This window comes from Rhineura floridana, chromosome 1, assembly GCF_030035675.1.
Source record: "Rhineura floridana isolate rRhiFlo1 chromosome 1, rRhiFlo1.hap2, whole genome shotgun sequence".
Classification (NCBI taxonomy): Eukaryota; Metazoa; Chordata; class Lepidosauria; order Squamata; family Rhineuridae; genus Rhineura; species Rhineura floridana.
Genome location: NC_084480.1, coordinates 51,120,093 through 51,142,900, shown reverse-complemented (window position 1 = coordinate 51,142,900; position 22,808 = coordinate 51,120,093). Strand labels below are relative to the sequence as shown.

The 22,808-nt window shown below is 42.1% G+C and overlaps 1 protein-coding gene across 5 annotated transcripts in view; it reads right to left on the bottom strand.

Annotated features, from left to right (window-relative positions):
- The window catches only part of LOC133381953 (protein FAM151B-like), a 66,307-nt gene that overhangs the window by 27,337 nt on the left and 16,162 nt on the right, over positions 1-22,808 (bottom strand). For all 5 annotated transcript variants that reach the window (XM_061621579.1, XM_061621588.1, XM_061621583.1 and 2 more), the window contains 9 exons: positions 21,997-22,113; positions 21,253-21,408; positions 18,819-19,043; positions 17,669-17,751; positions 5,443-5,547; positions 3,958-4,108; positions 3,417-3,497; positions 1,345-1,507; positions 59-164 (listed from right to left, as the gene is read on the bottom strand). In XM_061621579.1, coding sequence (XP_061477563.1) covers positions 59-164; positions 1,345-1,507; positions 3,417-3,497; positions 3,958-4,108; positions 5,443-5,547; positions 17,669-17,751; positions 18,819-19,043; positions 21,253-21,408; positions 21,997-22,113 — 1,187 coding nt within the window. The remainder of the gene's footprint in view (positions 1-58; positions 165-1,344; positions 1,508-3,416; positions 3,498-3,957; positions 4,109-5,442; positions 5,548-17,668; positions 17,752-18,818; positions 19,044-21,252; positions 21,409-21,996; positions 22,114-22,808) is intronic.

The window sequence follows — 22,808 nt, the reverse complement described above, 5'->3', positions numbered from 1 at the left end:
CCTTTTCAATGTTTCAAAAGCATCATTTAATTTTACAGAAAATACAACATTTACTTACTTCTGTACACTTTACAAGTTTATTGTCCATTTCAAAATATTCTTCTTGAACTATTTTTTCACTCTGAACTCCTTCCATTGATTTCCCATCTATTGGGCTTGTAACTCTATGAAGCAAGGTTAATATTACATTAATTGCGCTAATCAGGCTCTACTGGTTTCCTCTCTTGCACGCTGTCCAAAATGTTTATTTGGGCCAACTTCTTCTAATAGAGATTGAGTTGGTATGTCACATTATACAGAATTTTATATACTACTGTCCATCACACTGGATTTGAGATCAGATGGGCCAAAAATCTGATGAAAGACCAGTCATTGATGAAAGAAGCAGTCACTTAGGTGCCACAAAAATCGTGCAAGAGCAAAGAGAAATGTTGATCTTTTTTCATTGAACAGCTGAATGTCATACCACAAGCTTGTTTTGAAAGCCCTTCAGTTTTAAAAATAGTTTACCATGCAGCATGGAGTAGGAAAGGCTACTTCCAAGAAAAAACACACAATACACACCTCAGTTTGGGGGGCCTAAGAATTGGGGCCAGTAGCAGATGTAAGGGAAATTCAGCAGATGGCTACAATTGAGAGTGGTCTTTTATGATAGCACCCTGGATGTGGAATGCCCTTCCCCAGAGAGGACTGCCTTGATCCTACTTTGTATTACTTTTGTTGACAGGCAAAGGCGTCTTTTTAAAAGTTCTTTCAGACTTGTAAAATTTTTATGTAGGTCACAAAGAGAACTTTTGTTATGGGACAACACAGAAATGTAGTTAATAGTAAACTAGTGAAAAACCTAAATACTGAATACACCTTGTTCAAACTGAGCTCCAGGACAGCTCCTCTCATATGCAACTTGTGACCGGTTACGTGTGCATGATCTATGGCTGTTGCAGGGGTACTATGTCACCATCCAGATTTCCTACACAATGATTTTGCTAAACATTGTTGCACTGTGTAGCTTAAAGCCATTCTATGTATTTCTCCTTTACATCCTTATGTATGTTTACATCTGCATAAAAAACCAGAATAGATAGCAAAAATAAATATCCATATCAAAATTCAGAAAATATTTTAAAATGCTGATAGTGCTGCTCTGAGTTACTGACCAATCTACACATCTTTAGATTAATTAAAAAAATAAGAACAAGCTCAAAATATAAGTTGGCAAAAATTCTGTAAATATGATGACTATGCAAATAGTCTTCAAGATTACACCTTTTACCAAAAAACTGATGACATTTTGCAGAAAATGTTTGACACACATTTAGACTTTTATAAAAAAAGAAAGCATACCTCACATTTGTTTTTTCTTCATTTTCTACCCAACAAATATCTACATATTCTCTCAGATCTCCGGAATCCACTTTGCCACATGTAATTCTAAAGTCCTTTTTCTGCCTTAAAGCTAGACGTAAACCATCCATAGTCTCTGGAGTTATTTGAACCATTATTCCATCTATAAAGAAAAACAGTTACCTTAACAAACACAAAACTAAGTTATAGATATTTTATTACGATAGTGAGGGCTCAATCCTATATTTGAGATCCATCAGCTGCAGGGTATAGAATTCAGCAGAAGCCCCACTTTGATGGCAGAACACCAGATGCACTGCCACAATGACTTATACACCGCCCAATGATTTATACACTGGCAGAACATGCACCAGCAGAGCTGTTCTGCTGGCGAAGACACCCCTGTGGAAAAACTGAAGACAGAGCAAGAGTTGCAAGTGGCACAGGAGACAAGCACACTTCAGCTGCATCCTTATACCACTACAAGGAGACTGGATGGTCACCACTAGGCTTCTGGCATTGGCAGGGGGATAGATAGATGACCTTTGGAATGCCTAGCAACTCCAAGATTCTAATCTGCTGTCATACCCTCACTGCATCCCTGAACCAGCATGACACCTGACACAAATAATTTCCCCCTCCTTCATTGACTTCAAAGGGAGGGGGAAATGCAAAAGTTAGCTACTCCTGTGTGTTCAACTACCTTGCCAAAGTCACCTTGACAGAGAGTAGGGTATGGCGTAGGTCAACATACCATCACCAGTATATAAACCGTACACAGAGAGACCAACATCCAGATGATAGGGTGTGCAGCATCACACTCTCTGGCTCTTTGTCATGCACACTAAACTCACAAAGAGCAACTTTAGTGAGATATACTATGGAGCAAGGGCACTTTTGAAAAAACGGCTTGGTCCACAACACTCATGGGAACCTGAGCACATTGCTAATACCTATCTGTTCTAAGGGCTTCCTCTCCTTCACCTCTAACATGACTGAACAGACACATTATGGGACATGATTGGGAGGGGCAGGCAGGTAAGGAGTGACAGATGCTCTCCCTTCACCCTGATGCTCAAATTATTGTCCCTTGCTTTCCAACCCTGTGCCTTATGTGGAGATCCACTGGGGACTGCTACTATCAGTGCACCAACAACTGTTCTTGTTATGCGCCCTGGTCTCTCCCTTTGGCTGCTTGGCAAAAAGAGCCTTCTCCTCCCTGGATGAGTTTTGAACACTTGTCCAGGAAGCTCAGGTGCCCAGCCCAGAGAGTAATGTGCATGTTGTATGGTGTGGGAACTCCTTCGTATGTTGCTCTCCACAACAGTGGTTGTGAGGAGTGTATTCAGATTTCTACTGTTAAGGATGCTTTGAATCTTGATGTTAAGAAGGTTGCTGCTGGCTGTCCCACTGGGGCTGATGGTGTGGGGATGCTTTGGCATAGTCTTTCATATTGTGTGTGTGGTAAGGGCATGAGCCCAATATCATGACTTCATTGGCCCTCTGTGTATGGGTGGCATGTGGGCATCATCACTGTCACAATCCCCTTGCTCTGTAAGGATGCAAGTAAGCCCTCAAAAGCAAGGGAAGAAAAAGGAGCAGACATGTATTGGACTATGCTGTTAGCTATTTAACAAATTCAGAACCATAAATCTATGTCATGTCTGGGCTGAATCCACCAAGCAAAGCTCTTGCACGAATTTCCATTTATTTCAGTGGTACTTGTGCAGATGAACAACTTAAAAGATTATACCCTAAACTAACCTCTACTGAAGAATATTTCAAAAATAAAGTGGAGAAAAAGGATTCATCACTTTAAACTATCATGACTATAATACCATAAAGTAGGCATGAAATGCCACAACACAGCTAAAATATAAGAAACTGGTAAGACGTATTCAAAAAGTGTACATACAATCATCTGAATAAGCGACGAGGGGGTAAACACAGAAAAGGAGTACTTAACACTATGAGTACATATCCTTAATCTTCAGACAAGCAGGTATTTATTCATATCAATGTTACTAGCATTTCAACTAACTCTTTAGTGCTAGAGAGATGATTATCCATACCTTCAACAATACTAGATTTAGCAAGGAATCCGGAAGATGTTTTTAGGGCTCCATTGAACACAACAAAGCTTGCACCTGTAACTGAGTAAACATCATATACTTCAATTGCTTATACAAACTTAACATGTTTTAAACATGATTTCAGGAGGTATGTACATTCTGTGGTGTTCTAAAAATGCACACAACTTCTGTAGTTATTAAAAAAGCATACTAGGCTTGGAACATTCAAACACTAAGTAGGAAAGTGCCACTTATTGGCACCATCTTCCATGATAATCTACACTGGGGGGGGACCTAAAGTTGTTGCATTTCCACTCCCATCAGTCACAGACAGCATGACCAAATTCCAGGGACTGTGGAAGTTGCAGTCCAGCAATATCTGGAGACTCATGTGTCCCCCATTCCTCATCGGGACATTTTCTAGTGTAAAATAAGAAAGGGCATTTTTTAAGATGGTGGATATAAATAAATGGTCCCACATCCCAAACTAAAAAAATGTGACCATACGTTATAACGAACAAATACTGTATAAGACACCTACTTTTTCTAGGGTGTCCAGTAGCACTATTTGCTTGTGTCTGATAGGCTCCATCATCATTTTGTACACAAACTAAATGAGAATCTGCTTCAGGACTAAAACTGGCTCCAATGCTGATGACATGTTCATTAGAAGTATTCATGACTTTCATCACCTGCAATTATAGAAGTGTCACTAAATTTTTTTTATAAAATTGTTGCTGCTTCTTTTAACTCTACATGCATAAATCTGCAATTCTATACACACAATGGATCTTATTTCTTAGTAAATATGCACAGGATCAGGCTGGAAGACAGATTCTAAAATGTTACTCACCTGTACTTAATCCCTCCAATTCTGCATCTCTCTCAAATCAAGCTTTTTCTCAGCACACTACAGCTCCTTCAGAAGATCAACGCTGTCACTTGAATACCTTGTATAGTGTCCTACACACAAGCCCTCTTTCCCACAAGAGCATATTGTAGGCTCATAAAACCTGGAGAGATATTTCTTAGGACCCAGTGTATATTACCTATTAGGATTTTCTCCAATATCATAGGGCCTAGAAACTTTTCCTCCTCCCAAACAAAAACTCATATTTTCACATATTAAGATTTTAACTTTGCAAGACAAAACATTATATGCTTGATATATTTATTACATTTTTATCCTGCCCTTTCTCTAAGAAGCTATAGCAAGATATGATTCTTCCCCACAACTACCCTGTGAGGTAGTTAGATTTAATTATGACCTCAAGGTCACTCAGTAACCTTCACTGCTGTGTGGAGATTTGAACATGGGCCTGTTCACTCAAAATCCAACATGACAGCATACTGGTACTAATACAGTCTATATACAAAGAGCCAATCTTCTGCACTTATGTTTTGCATGCGAAGACAAAAAAAAGATCAATACAAGGGCTATGAACAATTAAAGGAAGAAAGTTTCTAACATAGCCTCTGCTGATGTAACCCTTCACCACTGGAATGTAGGATTTTCTGCTCCTCTCATTTCAAAACCAAAATCCCCCACAGTTGTTTAAGTATGTCTGCATCAATGCACCAACACCAACTAGTATGTACAGTTACCTAAACAACTGTGTAACAAGTGCAAATACTAGACTATGTCTGCATCCTAGTTAGTATTAACCTAGGTAGATCACTAGCATCACTGCTGTGAGAAAATTAACCATGTTTACAGCTGGTAGCAAGAGCACAGGGGAATTTGCACAAGTGGTTAAGGGGTGGGGAAAACAACATGATGCAGCAGATCACTCCTTTACCCCATAATAATTCTATGATTATTATAGTTGTTAAATGTTATGATTACAGTCACTTGTTTCTTATAATCATAACTCTTATTTTCCTCACTAAAGCCTTCTTTATTATCACTTCCTGGACTTATTTTAATACTGAGGGGGGGTTAATTCTAGTTGAGGAGCCTGTTTTTCATCCCTTTCATCCCTCAAGGATTACATCTACACCAGACCTCGCTACAAATTGTACTTACCTCATTGTATCTCCTTAGAGGTATTTTAATGCAGCTTCTACCCACTTCCATGTGAATAAATAAGTTATCAATTGTATGCAATGTATACTGATAATTCCTAAGATCCTGCAGTGCAATAAAAATTGATTAATCAGATGTCTCATTACTATTCTCTGTAGTATAAAAAGGAATCACTCAAAATCCAACACCAAGTTATCTGTAGGAAACTTCAGACATTACTCAAAGAATATATGAAAATTAAGCTATTATCTTATTTGAACCACATATTACAAAATATCAACCATCCACAAAGTAATTTGAACCAATTTAAGAAAACTAAGAAAGGTACTATCTTCTAATTATGGTCAAAGAAAGAAGATTTATTTTAAATCTTTGGATTTATTTCGTGGAGTTGAACTAAATCTTGAATTTAAATTGTTTAAGCCCCTGAACACACCAACTTCCTTAGTGTACCATTAGTGTTAACAATTTAGTTGTTAACTAAGAGAGCAATTCAACACGGAAGAGGCTGGTGGGAGTGGAGCTGGTGGAAGGGAAGGTGGCCGAAGGGGCCACCATATCCTACCTCCATTCAGGAGTCCTGAGGAGGGGAGCATGCTGGCTGTGCTATGCTGGCAAAGCTTGGTGGGAGGAAAAGAAATGTATGTTTTCTTCTGGCATAGAGTGGGAAAGCAGAGAGGCACCACAAATGCACCCCAAACAACGAGAGGGGAACCCTCAAAGTGCTGAGCCAGCAACCAGCCAAAATGAAAATAATAATTGTTTGTTGCAGACCAACACATTTTGGGTAATGAAAGACTCTTTATCAAGGGCAATCTGTGAAAATACATATGAACAATAGTAAAATCAATTATAAAATGTGCTTAAGAATATAAACTACAATACAACGCTTATAAGCTTGTCTGTTAAGAATAAGCAATGCCATAAGCTGCTAGAGGCTGACTCAAACAAAATCAATAAGGAAAAGAGACAACTGAAGTGAAACATAATACAAAATAAAACTTCACAGAATTGTACATACACCTCAAATTGGGAAATTTCTTACAGAGCTTCTCTGATTTGAAAAAGCCTGAACTTGGAAAAAGAACAGAGAAGAATATAAAGGTGAATGTCTTACGTACATCACACACTGTTATCTAGTCAATTAAACAAAATTTATAGGAGTAGCTGGCTCTTATAGGACAGAAGAGAAGCATAAAAACTTCACATGTTCCTGAAAATAAACATGCACCCAAGATTTAACAAGAATTATTGTTTGAATTCTTAAAAACAGCTAACTCTTAGAGGGAGGAAAATAAACAATAACCAAACAAGTGGATGTAACCAAACACTGACGACAGAAGAGTTAAAAATTCCTAAAGGTGTATGATGGTAATCTCAATAGAAATTAATGTTACATGAAAGTTAAGGAGGTTGCCATGGGTGGCCCCTGAGGTTGCGAATCTTTACATGGATGATTCTGAACATATATATACATATATACATACAGCTCTAAGAATCCGTATGTTTCACAGATTCTGGTGTGGGGGCGCTACATTGACGATATCTTTTTGATTTGGAGAGTCAGAAGCTTTACTAAATCATTTTTTCACATGGATCAATTCCTGTAACAGTCATATACAATTTTTGATTCAATCTGATAGAACATCCATTAACTTTTTAGATGTTGTCGTTTTTAAACATAATTGCCTGGGCACATGTCTATATAAAAAACCTACTGACAGGAATTCCTATCTCAGATTCGACAGTCATCACCCATGGTACGTTAGACACAATCTACCATACGGCCAATTTCTATGGATCAAATGCAACTGCACCTCAGCTACAGATTTTCATCATGAGGCGTCCATTTTGTCCACACAATTGTGTAAAAGAGGTTATCCCCCAGCAGTGCTGGATAAGGCAAGAGAAGGGCTGCCAAGAAAAATAGAGCAGATTTACTGATCCCCAAATCTCGGTCTGTGGGGGATAGATTGGTGTGTTGCTTACTATATGACCAAGTTAATAGCAACGTGAGCAAGAGCATTAGGAAATATTGGCACTTGTTGATCTGAGGGAGGTTTGGATTCTATTAGGCTGATATTTGGACAGAATATATAAAACTGGAAACATAAGAGTGACACTATATGAAACCATACGCTTGTTAAACATTCCTAAAGTAATCTTGTTATTTCCTAGTGTTATCAAATAAATACTTTTATTGGTTTACCAAAAGCCTGATCCTTGGCTGGGGATATACAGACCAGAAGGGAGGGCAGGGTAATTACCAAGGCTGAAGGGAAACTGTATCTAATGGTGGCAGCGGTGAAGGAAGAAAGTGTAACATCGTCAAGTATCCAGAGCAACCCAGGATTGTAGGCTTTATAGACAAAGATACAGGGGGGGTTGTGGACAGCAAGGCCACCCAGACACAAAGTAACAAGCCATAGGGAGACTAAGGTGAAGTCTCTAGCAGTATTGTTTACAGGGAGTGGCTGGTGCTGCTGCCTAGCAGTGGGATCTTGAGAGATCTGTGCTAGAGCGGAGTGAGAAAAAATAAAAACGATGATCCTGACTGGTGGTGTCCTGAGGTGGTGCCTAGAGAAAGGCGGTAGCCACAAGCAGGTGGGAACCTGACAGGTGGAGCCAAAGGTGGGATTGTCACAAGTGTCCCTGCAAAAAAATTTACATTGGCCAAACCAGGAGACCCCTCAAAAAACTTATTGGAGAGCACCTTAGTAACACTCGCAATAACAGAGTGGGATCTCCACTGGTGATCCATTTTCAGACCCAAAGACATGCTCCCAATGACTTGGTCTTTGGGGCCATAGAATATGTGCAGTGTACTAATTAAAATGTTCTGTTAAAAAGAGGACTTTGTTGGATCCTCCAGTTGAGGAGTGTATCCCCCACAGGTCTCAATGAAGATTTATTAGGAATAACTCCCCTATTGTAGACAATTGTCAGATAGATAACAGTTTGGTGTGCCATTTGTATATATGTGCTTCACTTTTACATGACATTATTCTTTATGAAGACCAGTATCATATATCGTTAAGAACTTGAAAATTCTTCTGCCTTCACTGTGTGGTCACACTTGAGTATGTGGGTTGCTATTGATCCTCCTTCCTTTGTCAGCTGTTTTCAAGAATTCTGTTAGCTTTTTACACTGATAGCAGTGTGTTATTTGCACAAGGTATTTTTCTTCCTTTTTTATTTTTCTTATCCTCTTTCTGCTTTCAGGTTCCTAAAAAAGCCCTGTGAGAATTAAATAAATAAATAAAACTTTGGGGGAGGGGGGTTCTGTTTTAATTCATTTATTATGTTAGTTGTGAAGCTTTCATGTTTTTAATTATAAGATAGACACCAGCTTTATATGCCACCCATATGGATGTTTGCATTTTATGAGTCAGCCTCCTGCAGATTATGGCATTGTTTATTCTTAATAGACAAGCTTATAAATGTTGTATTGTAGTTTATATTCTTAAACACGTTTTATAATTGATTTTAATGTTGTTCATATGTATTTTCACAGACTGTCCTTAATAAAGGGCCTTTTGTTACTCAAAACTCATTGGGCTGCAATAAACAATTATTATTTTCATTTTGGCTGGTTGCTGGCTTGGGGGTTCCCCTCTCCTTGTCTGCAGTTTCTTCTGGCATAGCATCTACTGGGACTTGGAGTTGCAGGACACAGCCAAACTGTATTGGGATCAGGATGCGGTGTTAAGTCACCCTCCATTCAATTCTGCCCCTGAAACGCCTCTTTTTCAAGTCTTGCATCAGCCTCAGCTGTGCCAGCCAAACCTCGGCTGTTCCTGGCTGATGGCAGAGTTCCCCAGTTGTGCTGCAGCTGTGACCAGGTGAGGAATACCTGCTGGCACAACCTGGCTGGCTGACACCTTCTCTCCTCCACCGCAAGGATTCATATCCTGATTCCTCTTGGTCTGGCATAACTACCAAGAGAATTGCACCCTTATCCTACTAATGGTTGTGTTATTTTTTATTAATGCAATTGATACATTATAATGCAATGTTTACACTTTTTACTGTGGTTCCGATCCTACCTGTATCGTCAGAACCAGACAGTAGCATTGGGGGAATGTCTCTTGCCCCCCCGGCCCTTCTGTTATGGGATGCTATAGGACACTATATTATCCCTGATGCCATTTAACATCTATATCAGGTGTGAGAAACCTTTGGCACTCCAGATGTTGCTGAACTATATCTCCTACATGAAACCAAGCATGAAATCCCATTTTCTAGCAGCCTTCACAGGGTACCAGTTCTTGGTTCAACTGATCAACAATGCTATACACTGACATTAGTTTACTGATCCATGGCAAACTTGTCAAAGGAACTAATAGGAATTATTGTTCCAAATAAATACTTTTCAAGTTCCTAAGCTCACTAAGAAATACATATCACATGAACAGCATGGTTATATATGAACTACGAGACATTTCTGCATAAATATTTGAGGCAGAGTTTCTGTATTCAACATGACATTAAATTCATTATTTGAAGCTCAAATGAAGAGTATTATAATAAATAAGAATCTGGACACAGTTTTATAGCAGATCACCCACACAGCTTTAGTTTATATCACATGATTAATTTAGTTTGTCCACTTGATTAATATGGTACATAATTGTCTTTAAATTAAATGAAAGTTTTCCACAGGCAGCCTGCCATCAGATTGGGTAGTACTGCCATCTAGCGTCCGAAGGCAAGAATGCACTAGAGTTAAAACCTGGGGCTCGAGCCCCTCCCACTCCAGTCTTCATTCTTGCCTCCGTCCGAGGCAGATCTGAATTTAGACAGAGCATAGCTAAGTCTTATTTCCATTCTGTTACTCTTCTTATCTTTTTACCTCTTGATTTCTTTGGGGTTCTTCCCTGAGGCTTCACCAGCAGCGGCTGCTGCTTTTACATTTAGCAGGGACTCCGCGGCTGCGATCCTCCCCCCCCTTTTTTCTTTGCCATTTGTTACTCAGCTTTCAGAACTTCCTCCAGCAGCGGCTGCTGCTCTTTCCCATTTAGCGGGGGCTCCGCGGCTGCGGTCCCCCCCTCCCCCTTTTTGCCGTTTATTACTCAGCCTTCTCAGCCTCCTCCAGCAGCGGCTGCTGCTCTCTCGTGTTTGCGGGGGCTCCGCGGCTGTTAGGCTCCAACAGCAGCGGTTGCTGTTTTTTCGTTTAGAGGGGGCTCCGTGGCTGCGGTCTCCCCCCTCCTTATTTCAGTCTATATTTTAGCCTCTACATAGGGAAGCTTGCGGCTGCGGCTCCCTCGTAGACACCCCGCCCTTTCTGAAGCCTCTTGTAGCGCTCCCGTTTTTCCCGCCAACCCCGATATCGCGGCCACCATTGTTATTTATTTCTGTCCTTAGGGAAGCTTGTGGCTGCGGCTCCCTCGGCGGCCGCCGTTGCAATTTCTTCTATTTTTTTACAGAAGCCCCTCAGCCCTGCTGTTCATTCAACCCGGCTTGGGCTCAATTACGCTTACTGATATCGCCCCTCTTGCCTGTTTTTTAGCACCCTCCGGTGGCATATCCTCCCAGCTGACTCCCGGCCATTTTCAAACCCTGCTAGAGTCTTAGTGAGAGGCTCCGTTATCGCGGCCGCCATTTTGTTCGGTTTTTGCCGCCTTTTTTCTTTTCTAATCACTTGGGACTTGTGTGCTCTCCTGTTAACAAACATATACTCACCTATTCAGTATTCCCCTCAGACACAGCAAGTAGCCCTGTTGTGGGACTTGTGTAGTCTCCGGTTATCAAATTTATATTCACTTAATCAGTATTCCCTTCAGATACATCAGGTAGCCCTGTTATACCACACCTTCCTCTTCGTGTGTGTGTATATTTGTAGGTGCACCTCCAGTAGCCCTGTTATACCACACTTGCCCCATTGTGTGTGCGTATATTTGTAGGTACATCTCCAGTAGCCCTGTTATACCACACCTTCCCCAGTGTGTGTGTGTATATTTGTAGGTGCACATCCAATTGACTAGTCTGTGCACCTTGGTGGTACCGCACCTTCCCCATTGAGTGCGTGTATCTAACCTTGGCCACACTGCGATTTTTAAATAAAGCTTACCTCTCTGGCAGTGTCACTAGTGGTCTCGCACCTTCCCCATTGTGTGCGTGTACTTAGCTCAAGGCCAAGTTGGCAGTGTAACTGGCGGTCTCGCACCTTCCCCATTGTGTGCGTGTACTTAGCTTGGCGCCAACCTTACCCGAGTTGTTACCTTTCTCGTACTGGGCGTACTCACTCCTGTCATACTGTTTCTAGTCTGTCCTATACTATTTCTACCTTGGCTCTGTTACCGCTCCTTCCCCATTGTGGGCGTAATTCAGAGATTGTCATGGCGGATTTGAACCCTGAGGTGACAATATTCCCTGAAGCAGGCCGTCCATCCCCACGCCAGCCAGCTAAACATAAACACGCCAAGGCAAAAGCAAAGACTAAACACCTGTCTGGTCACGGAGCGCCCAAGAGAGCATGCTACGTATCATCACTCCCAGAGAAACCTCGCCATGCAGCCGTTCCTGCACTTTTCCAGTCTCCTCCTGAGTCTTCAGAGGAAGAGTTTGAAGGATTCCCCTGTCAAGCTCCTCAAACTCCGCATGGGCAGCCTCAAATTCCTCTTCAGGAACAGGCACTACCTTCTTCCATTCCCCCAGGGATACAGTTGACCCCTGACTTCCTGCAACAACTACGAGAGCGGCTGGGGTGCCTATCCCATCCCCAGCCTACTCTACATTTGTCTTCTCAGCCCGGAACCTCACGACAGCCCAGCTCTGCGAGACAACCCGGTGACAATACTGATGCTCCACTACCCTCTCCTAACCCATATGAGGTGGTCAGGGGTAGATTGGACGTAGAACAATCTCAGTCTGATGACTACATGAACGTTTTTCAGACTGACCTGGATGAATGGAGTGGGGAATCTGACCAGGAGGAAGAGATCTCCTATCGCCTGTTTGACCCGGCGGATTTCTCTCGTCTGTCACGTAGAGTCTTGGACGCTCTTGGCATTCAACCAGAACTTATTCAACCGGTTGTCCCTCCTGTCAAGAGTGCCAGAGTTCTCAAGTCCCCCAGATCAGTGCAGCACTTCATTCCCGTGCCAGACCCCATTAAAAAACTGACCAGAGAAGAATGGGCCCGTCCCCTTCGTCCACGTCGTTCCTCCTCCTTAGCCAACAAGCTCTATACCCTGGACCCAGAATCCATGTCCTTTCTGAACATCCCAGGGGTGGACCAACCTATTTCCAATCTTGTATCCCGTTCTCTCCTTCCAAAGGAAGGCGAATCACTGTTCAAGGACCCCTATGAGAGGAGGCTTGACTTTGTCTTCCGTAAGATCCATGAGGCCTCCGCTCATTCCATCCGGGCCTCTTCTACTGCCTCTATCTTCTCACGGGCTTCCATGATGTGGTTAGAGGATATCCTTGACGAACCCAACCCGGATCCCGCCAAACTAAGGAAAGGTATCCTCAAGATACACAAGGCTGCTGCCTTTGTGGCCGACGCCACATTAGACGCTTCCCATCACGGTGCACGCGCCCTTGCAGCCGAAATTGTAGCTCGTCGTACTCTATGGCTCCAACATTGGGACGCCAACTCGACTGCCAGAACCAACTTATCCTTAGCTCCATACTCGGGAAATATGATCTTCGGCGAGGACGCTCTCAAAGCAGTCCTTGTCGACCCCAAGGACAATCGTAAACCTGCACTAGCTACGGCCAAAAGAGACGACCGCAGACCCGGACGACGGTTTACCCCTTACCGTTCCTTCCAACCCTTTCGGAGAGGACGACCCGGTGGACGAGGACAGGACACCAGGCCTACAAATTTCCGTCCCTTCAAGGCACCCTGGTCCAGACAACGATCACAATACAGGGGCCAATACCAGAGCAGGCAGGCATATGGCAGAGGAAACCGTCAACGCAGGCAGTTCTGACTCCATCCCCATTGGAGGCAGACTCTCCTTCTTCTCCAGCATCTGGCTAAACTAGACAAACATCTCCTGGGTCAGACTTCTCTTCACCCAGGGCTACAATATAGAATTTTGGCGGACACCACCGGACAAATTTTGCATCTCCCCCGTCTCCAGGGCACGCAAAAAGATCATGCAGGACGCACTACGACATCTACTAGAGATAGCCGCTATAGAGCCTGTTCCCCCATCCGAACGGCTACAAGGCGTGTACTCCGTCCTCTTTACGGTTCCCAAGCGAGATTCCTCATGGAGGGCGGTCTTAGACCTCAAGGGCCTCAACTACTTCGTCAAATACCGCCACTTCAAGATGGAATCTCTGGCGTCTATTGTAGAGGCTCTACAACAAGGGGACTTTATCGCATCCATCGACCTGAAGGACGCTTACTTACACATCCCAATTTGCCCGGGTCACAGACGGTTCCTGAGATTTGCACTAGGCCACCTCCATTTTCAATACCGGGCCCTTCCATTTGGCCTCTCCTCGGCCCCCCGAGTCTTCACCAAAGTGATGGCCACCATGCTGGCGTATCTCCGCCTCCAGGGGGTCCATATTTATGCTTATCTCGATGACCTCCTCCTCCGAGCAGGCTCCCGGGACTTGGCCAACAGGCAGATCCAGTTCACCCTAGAGGCACTACACTCTCACGGCTGGCTGATCAATGCCGAAAAGAGTCATCTACAACCAACTCAGCGCCTCCAGCACTTAGAGGCAATACTGGACACATCCCTAGCCATGTCCTTTCTGTCCCCAGACCGTATTGCTTCCATCACAGCCATGGCAAACTTACTTCTACATCGCCCCACAGCAGATGTCATGTTTCTGGCCCAGTTTCTCGGAGCAATGATCTCCACCATCCACATCGTTCCGTGGGCCCGACATCATTCCAGACCTTTACAATGGGCTCTCCTACCCTTTCAAGCGGACATCTCCAAGTCCAACCATCGCGTAATTCCTCTGGGCCAATCTCTGACGCAATCATTCCGCTGGTGGGTATCCACAACTTCCCTTACCAAGGGGACACCGTTCCGGGACCCAACCAGAGTCCTAATCACCACGGATGCTAGTCTGTCCGGCTGGGGAGCCCATTGCAACTCCACCTTTGTCCAAGGCGTGTGGTCAACCCAGGAACTAAGTTACAACATCAACTGGCTGGAGCTCAGGGCTGCTCATCTCGCTCTAAGACACTTCCAGCCACTATTCGCTCTACAACACGTCCTAATTCGCACGGACAATGTTTGCGTGAAATCTCACATCAACAGACAAGGAGGCACAAGGTCCAGGGCTCTACAGGAGGAAGCGACACGACTCTTCGACTGGGCCGAGTCCCACCTCCTGTCATTACGAGCAGAACACCTCAGCGGCACGCTAAACGTTACGGCCGACTGGCTCAGCTGGCAAACGATCCATCCGGGAGAATGGAAACTTCATCCAGCTGTGTTCACCCTCCTTCAGCGGCGGTTCGGCCCCCTCTCACTGGATCTCTTCACCTCCAGCCAAAACTGCCAACTGCCTCGTTACTTCTCAAGGTACCTAGAGACAATGGCGGAAGCAGTGGATGCGCTGACGACACCATGGCCACACGGGCTCCTGTATGCCTTCCCGCCTATATCACTCCTAGGCAGGACATTGACAAAACTCCGACTCGAACGGACACGGATTTTACTCATAGCACCCTACTGGCCTCGCAGACCCTGGTTTTCGGACCTCCTCTCGATGTCAATGGCGGCTCCCTGGACTCTTCCAATCAGGCCGGACCTTCTCTCCCAAGGACATCCGGACCCGAACTGGCTGAGACTGACAGCCTGGCTTTTGAGCGGACACAGTTGATCTCTGCTGGTCTGTCTCAAGGGGTCATAAACACTATTTTAGCATCTCGGCATCCGTCAACTACTCGAATCTATCAGAGTACTTGGCGTACTTTTTCCAGCTGGTGCACTTCTAAAGGTTTTTCAGCACCCCAAGCCACTGTACAGCACATTCTACAGTTCCTACACAGAGGCATGACATTGGGACTCAGACCGAACACCCTGCGTAGACAGGCCTCCACCATCTCCTCAATTCTGTCTGTTTCTTCATCGGCAGCACCCCTAGGCACTCACCCGCTCCTCAAACGCTTCTTAAGAGGAGCTACCCACCTCTCTCCAGCGGTACGTCACCACTTTCCATCCTGGAACCTCTCCAAAGTTTTGCAGGCATTACAGCGACCTCCATTTGAGCCTCTTGCCTCAGTGCCTCTAAGACTGTTGTCTTTTAAAGTCCTTTTCCTCGTGGCTATCACTTCAGCGAGGCAGATTTCGGAGTTACAGGCCGTGTCATCGGCCCGTCATCTCTGCGTATTCCATAAGGACTCTGTAGTCCTGAGGCTGGATCCATCGTTCTGTCCTAAGGTCAACTCAGTCTTCCACAGTAGCCAGGACATTGTACTTCCATCCTTTTGTCCAAAGCCGGTCCATCCCCTCGAAAAGGCCTGGCATTCGCTGGATGTTAGGAGAGCGCTCAAAGTTTACCTCTCTCGCACCCAGGATATTAGACAGACAGACGCATTATTTGTATCCTTTCATCCGAGATCTTTGGGAAAAAAGGTGTCCAAATCCACTTTGTCCTGTTGGCTTCGAGCCTGTATTTCTATTGCATATCAGTCACTTAATTTGCCAGTGCCGTCTAACATCACGGCCCATTCGACCAGGTCTGCTGCCACTACGGCGGCTTTCCTAACTAATGCTCCTCTTACAGACATATGCAGAGCGGCGGTATGGGCTACCCCTAACTCCTTTGTGAAGCATTATAAGATTGATCGCTATGCTTCAGCTGACGCCTCTTTCGGGAGACGTGTCCTGCAACACGTTATTTCTGATTTGTAACTTCCTAGGAATCCCTCCCTATTAGGGGGCTACGTTGGTACATCCCAATCTGATGGCAGGCTACCTGTGGAAAATGGTCCCTTGGACCCACCTGAAGGGTGATTTTCACAGGTACGCCTGCCATCACATCACTCCCTTGTGGGGGATTTCTGGGGAAATTCGTTCAGTATTTCGTATATAGTTCAATCTATGTGCTTCGTGCTCTGTCTGATTTTCTTTAGTTAAAACCTGTTCTTATGTTGCAAGTTCTATGATATTTGCTATGTATATTTTCTTTGCTGCTGGGGCTTTTGCCCTTTGGTTACTTTCAGATTACCACTTCGGACTCGTCATCATGAAGACTGGAGTGGGAGGGGCTCGAGCCCCAGGTTTTAACTCTAGTGCATTCTTGCCTTCGGACGCTAGATGGCAGTACTACCCAATCTGATGGCAGGCGTACCTGTGAAAATCACCCTTCAGGTGGGTCCAAGGGACCATTCTCACACAAAGAAACAGATATCTACTGGAGATACTTCCTGAGCCTAACTTCAATTTTCTCTTAGTCACCTTACTGATACTGAAAGAATCACCTGAAAGAGGAATTTGGTTCTCTGAAGGTACATTCCCTCTGGCCACTATGTAAATCTACTCAATTCAGCTTTTTACTGAGTTTTTTTATTTATTAAACTGCCAAAAAATAATCTCCAGCTTAGTTAATATAAAAATTTGCCCTTGTTTATTTTACTGCTGCTTTTTGTCACAAGAAACCTCTTTTGCTTAAAGGATGAAGACAGATCTAGAGAAGCAGATCTAGAAAAGCAGATCTAGAGAACACTGGAGGCATTCAAGAGGCAGCTGGACAGCCATCTGTCGGGAATGCTTTGATTTGGATTCCTGCATTAAGCGGGGGGTTGGACTCGATGGCCTTATAGGCCCCTTCCAACTCTACTATTCTATGATTCTAAGTGCTGGATTTTACATTTTCAGAAATGGGAAATCCATCGTGTCTTCCTTCATCCCAGCATCCTAGGCGTATCCTGAAACCTGTATAGCCTAACAGTCTAGGTGTACTTAATCTGTTAAGTCTGCTATCTCCTCCTACACTCTGTTTTAAGACCAAGACAAATGAAGACTTTATGGCTTTAACAGCAGCAGCTCTGCCAACCCCACTGCTTTACTTAATATCCAGCCTGATGAAGAGTTATGGAAAATTTGAATTGGCTCAGTATTTTGCAATATATTCATTGGTCTAATAAAGGTATCGCCCTAGCAAGGATTTAGAAATCATACTGATAGTAAGGCAATATCAAAGTGTTTAATACAGAGATCTTGATTTCTTTTCTGATGTTGCCATTGTAGTATCAGCAATTGGGCAAGAATGAAATCCAAGCAAAGCACATACTTACAACAAGTAAATTCATGACGGTGTGTCCTATCTCTCCAAACAGAGGCTTTCTATGTCTGATACTTGTCAAAGGAGTTGGGTACACTAGCAAAAGAAAAAGAAAAAAAACAGGCAAAGCAGGCTAATTTCTTAGTAACCAATCACTTTAGAAGTTGAAACATTATGATTTTTCGAACTAGTATACCGACTGGGATACAAAGCACTGCAATAGTTATCCAACACACTAATGGTGGCTTTCTGTGTTTTGTTCTCAAACAGCAGCCTCCAATACCATACAGCGAACTACTTTGAAAACAAGGGTACTTTCAAAACAAGTTTGGAATATAACATGGAGGTGTGCTATCTGGGAAAGTTTGCAACATGGATGAAGATGGGCGCAGATCTTCTTGATTGGGAAATCAGCAGAAGTCCCACATTGCATATATGAACAAGATAAGTATACTATTTAAAAACAAATAAATAATTTGTATATGAAGTCTACAGCTACAACTTCCAATTGTACAGGAGGTCCAGTAGCCTCTATAGAAGATCTTAGGCTGAATTAGCCAAAGAAATATCCAAAGAGAAAGTAAAGACCATAAGAGAGGGCAGCAGATGCAGGTTACTTGCTCCTATTATCACCAAACTAGACCAAATGTCACCAGAAGAAGGCAAGCAGCAATTCATAAGCAATGAAGGCCATGTATGCTCTTTTAATGAAGATGGAAGCACATTCTAAATTCAGAAATGCATTGTGGATTTGAATGTTGTCTATATCTGCAGTACACTTTGGAATTATCACTCTCCAGTACTATAGACTTGTCTTACACACAAGTTTTCATAACACATTTTCAGTGAAAGGAATAGCTTGACTTAAAAAGCATTTCACCCAAAGAGAAAATATTTCACAGAAGTTTTCTTTAGTGTTTCCCAACATTTCTAATTTTTTTTCCAATGGAAAAAAGTCCTTGTTTTTTCCTTTTCCCCCCTGGGCCTTTACATCTCTACTCACAGAATCATGAAATGTGCTGCTGAAAACACCCATTGCAAGATAAAAGAAACTGAAATTTGTGACCAAACTGAGAAGAAAGGCAAGAGACTTCATATCAATATACAATGAATCAGATTAACACAGATCTGACTGTTTGAAATAATTTGTGATTAAAACTCACCCCCATATTCTGCTCCTAATCTCAACATTAAACGAATTGGAAACACCTTTGCCCATGGTACCTCCTGTTTCTGAATAAGAATGCCACATAGAAAAGAATTTTTTGGTAATATGAGATCATCCAGTTTCTGAAATGTTGGTGTAACAAACAGGAATCCACCAATCTCTTTGCTTCCAAGAAAGCCTTCAGTGAACGTAAAGTTTTCCAAATTTCCTATGAATTTTCCTGGTTAAAAGAATACATCTTGTCAATATCATAATTAAAAACACACTCCTGATACATACAGCTGTGGACATAAACCTAACCTCTATAGCAAAATAAGATATCAATTTGCTATTATAAGAATCATATGCTGGATCCAGAGGAGCATTATTGTAGTTGGACTGCGCAATGACTTTCCTGCTCTCCTCTCACCTATAGCACCTATGACCCCCCACACACACACAAACACCACTCTTGAGAGTTGGGGGACCATTCAAAAAAGTGGGCAGTAGATGCCATGGAAAGGGAGAATTAATGGAAATAGAGAGGGGAGAAGAGAATTCCCTTAAAATGAGATCAGTAATTAACTAATTAACTGCTTAGAAGTTTTCTACAATCAAGTGGTACATAAATTTTGTTAAATAAAGTAAGAGTGGATATACTTCCCTGAAACAATGCTTGCCTATCATTACTGAGCAACCCAGCAAAGAGTGTTGGGTCAGTTCTAGACACAGGATGACAATTAGGCCCATCAATGCCCCTCACAATCTCAATGTATCCCCTGATGACTGAATGCCCCAGTAGCCAGTTTCAGGTCAAGTAAATTAATCTCAAAAAGGATTCTGTCTAACTAGATAGTTTGAAAACTGCTGCTCTTGTCCCTTCTTTCTCTGATAACACTGCAATACAAACTTCATTATGCATCTGACATTTTTGCACATTTGGGGATAGAAGTTCCTATCACAGTGAAGATAATGTTCAGCTCCTCCTATATCTACAGTCAATTAAATGCAATTGTTGTTTCTTTGAATTTATTTATTTATATACCACTTATATTTAAATAAAACTCTAAGCAGTGTACAAGTCCAAACATCTTAAAGCAACAACTACAAAAAACAATAAAATACAGTTAACTGAACAAAACATCTTCTTTAGTATCTACGTAATATAAACATGGCATATGTAAGTACAAGAAATACAAGGAAAAAACCATAATATACATAATAGACTAAATAGAATATTCCTATGTTTCAAGGAAAAACAAACATGTTAAAACACTACGCTCATAATCAAAGACCCTCCTCTGAGTTCCTACTTATAGGGAAGCTCGGGGGGTGGCAACGTGGAAAAAGGCTTTTTCTGTGGTGGCCCCCGAACTGTAGAACGATCTCCCAGAGGAGATACGCCTGGCGCCAACGTTACTATCTTTCCGGCACCAGGTTAAAACTTTTCTCTTCACCCAGGCTTTTTAACATGTTTGTATGTGCTGATATTGTTTTAATTTTTTAACATTTTAAACTTTTAATGTTACACTTTTAATGTTTAAACTTTTAATGTTACACGTTTATTGTATTTTTTATGTTTCTTGTCTTGTGAACCGCCCAGAGAGCTTCGGCTATGGGGCGGTCTATAAGTTTAATGAAATAAATAAATAAATAAATAAATAAAACAAGCTTATTTTAAAACATAATATATTAAACAAATCAGATTTCTTAATCACAGTATAATAAAAAACACAACAATTAAAACAGCCGGCCCCCATTATATCAGAATTTTGTCTTACTACTGTTGGGAAAAAAAAATCAATTTACTCAAACACACCCTTACAAAATCAGCACATTCATATTTAAACATATCAAACCAACACACTCACACTTACCTCAAATCACACTCTATAAGCACTCACATAATTCAACCACACATCCTAAAAACAGCATACTCACATGTACATCCATGACAACGACTCATATCTACATACAGCCAAATAATGCACACACATATTCTAAGTACAACATTCATACCAAACTCTCATACCAAACATTCTCATACCGAATATTCCCCCTTGTCTCTCACTCAAGGAGGCAGAAACTATGCCCACCAGGCTCTCACCCTGGGGGTATAGAAATGGCTTTTTCCAACATAGTAGACATATTAGACCCATCATCAACCAGGGTCAAAATTCTAATTGAAAAATGCATTGTAACAGGTAGAGATAAAACTGCTCATGGAATGGGGAAGCTGAACAGGTACATCCAATGACTTCCAGATTTTAATGGCTGGATGTCCGTGTAGGATCAATAGTAACATGTAGCATTTAAATGGTACTTCCAATTATTCAAACATCTCACATGCCTTATCTTGTTCTATTAATGTTAATTAAGATTTATGCTGAAACGGAAGTATTTCATGAAGTTTTACATGCACTGCTTTAGAAGACAGCAAAGCTTCATACCTTTCACAGCATCCTTATATACGTTAATAAATAATTTGAAGATTTCTTCAGGAACATCATCTTCATTTGGCAAACAAGGTAGTATTACTATAATTTCTGCTTGCCCCAAGCCATGCAGTCCATTGGTTGAGAAGTACCAGCATCTTTCTGAACAATCTTAATGACAAAATATTAAGCAATAGGACTATACTTTTCTTGTTAAGTGCAGAATGTTCAAAAATGTAAATATACTTTTGCACAGCAACTAAAACATAAGCCTTAGGAAGTCTGGGTTATACTCATTGTTAGGGTAGGCTATAATTAATTATAACTAAAAACATTTGCTTTTGACAACATTTGACATTCTGTACTCCTAAGAATCTTACTTTTCCATTCAGCTTAATGGAGAGTTTGAAAGGGATGTAATCCTACATCAGCCAATATTTGTTTAATTCAAGATATCACCTTACTTATTTTTTATTCCTACCAATAATGCCCAGGACACTTCAGAATTACACAAAGGATAACCCCTGTGCAAGTGTTATTCATTTCAGGACAATAAAATATGCCCAAAGTCCACGTCCAATTGAAAACAGAATGAAGTTTACTCATAAATAGGTATTATAAGCTTAAAAGGCAAGGGTAAAGTGGGGAAAACCTTCAAGTAAAACTAAAGATTTAAACCTAAAGATTGATTTATATTTCATAGTAGCAAACACAGGACAAAATGTTTACATGATGTTTTCTTTGTATACTACTACTTACAAGATAACATCTGGACATTCACAAGAAGATTTGCATTGAGGATGAACGTTAGTGGATTAGGTTCTTCAAGTAGCAAGGTGACTTGCTTATGAGAAGGATGTTCTTCCACTAAGGATTCTAAAGAAAATTATTAGAGCAACAGAAAATATTATTTGCACACAATACTAAGGCAAGCCATGACTTAGTGAAAACAGACAAACATGCAGATTTCCAGAGACACTGCAGGATCTTTGGTTCTTCCCAGTCAATCTGCTGCTGCACTGTGATAAGCCATGGTTCAATTTAGCCTGGACTTGCCATTTTGCTCTCTCTAGATAAACAACAAGCTGCAAACCAAGATCTGTCCTATGTCTACAGCTTGTAGTTTGTCTGAAGAGTGCTAAACCAGAAGTCAAGTTTCTAATGACATGCTAAGCCAAACCATGGCTTAGCGCAGCAGCAGAACAATTGGAGAGGAGCAAAGTAGCTACAATCTCCAATCCAGGAGCCTGCACTTTGCTCGGGCTTGTTAATCTATGGTCTGGCTTAGTGTTATGTGCCAAAAAGGACAATATTATGCCTTTACATATTAATTACAATATTATACACTTACATAAGTGTTACACTTAATGAGAAGACATGATTCACTAGAAAAGACATAAGAACATAAGAAGAGCCTGCTGGATCAGGCCAGTGGCCCATCTAGTCCAGCATCCTGTTCTCACAGCGGCCAACCAGGTGCCTGGGGGAAGCCCGCAAGCAGGACCCGAGTGCAAGAACACTCTCCCCTCCTGAGGCTTCCGGCAACTGGTTTTCAGAAGCATGCTGCCTCT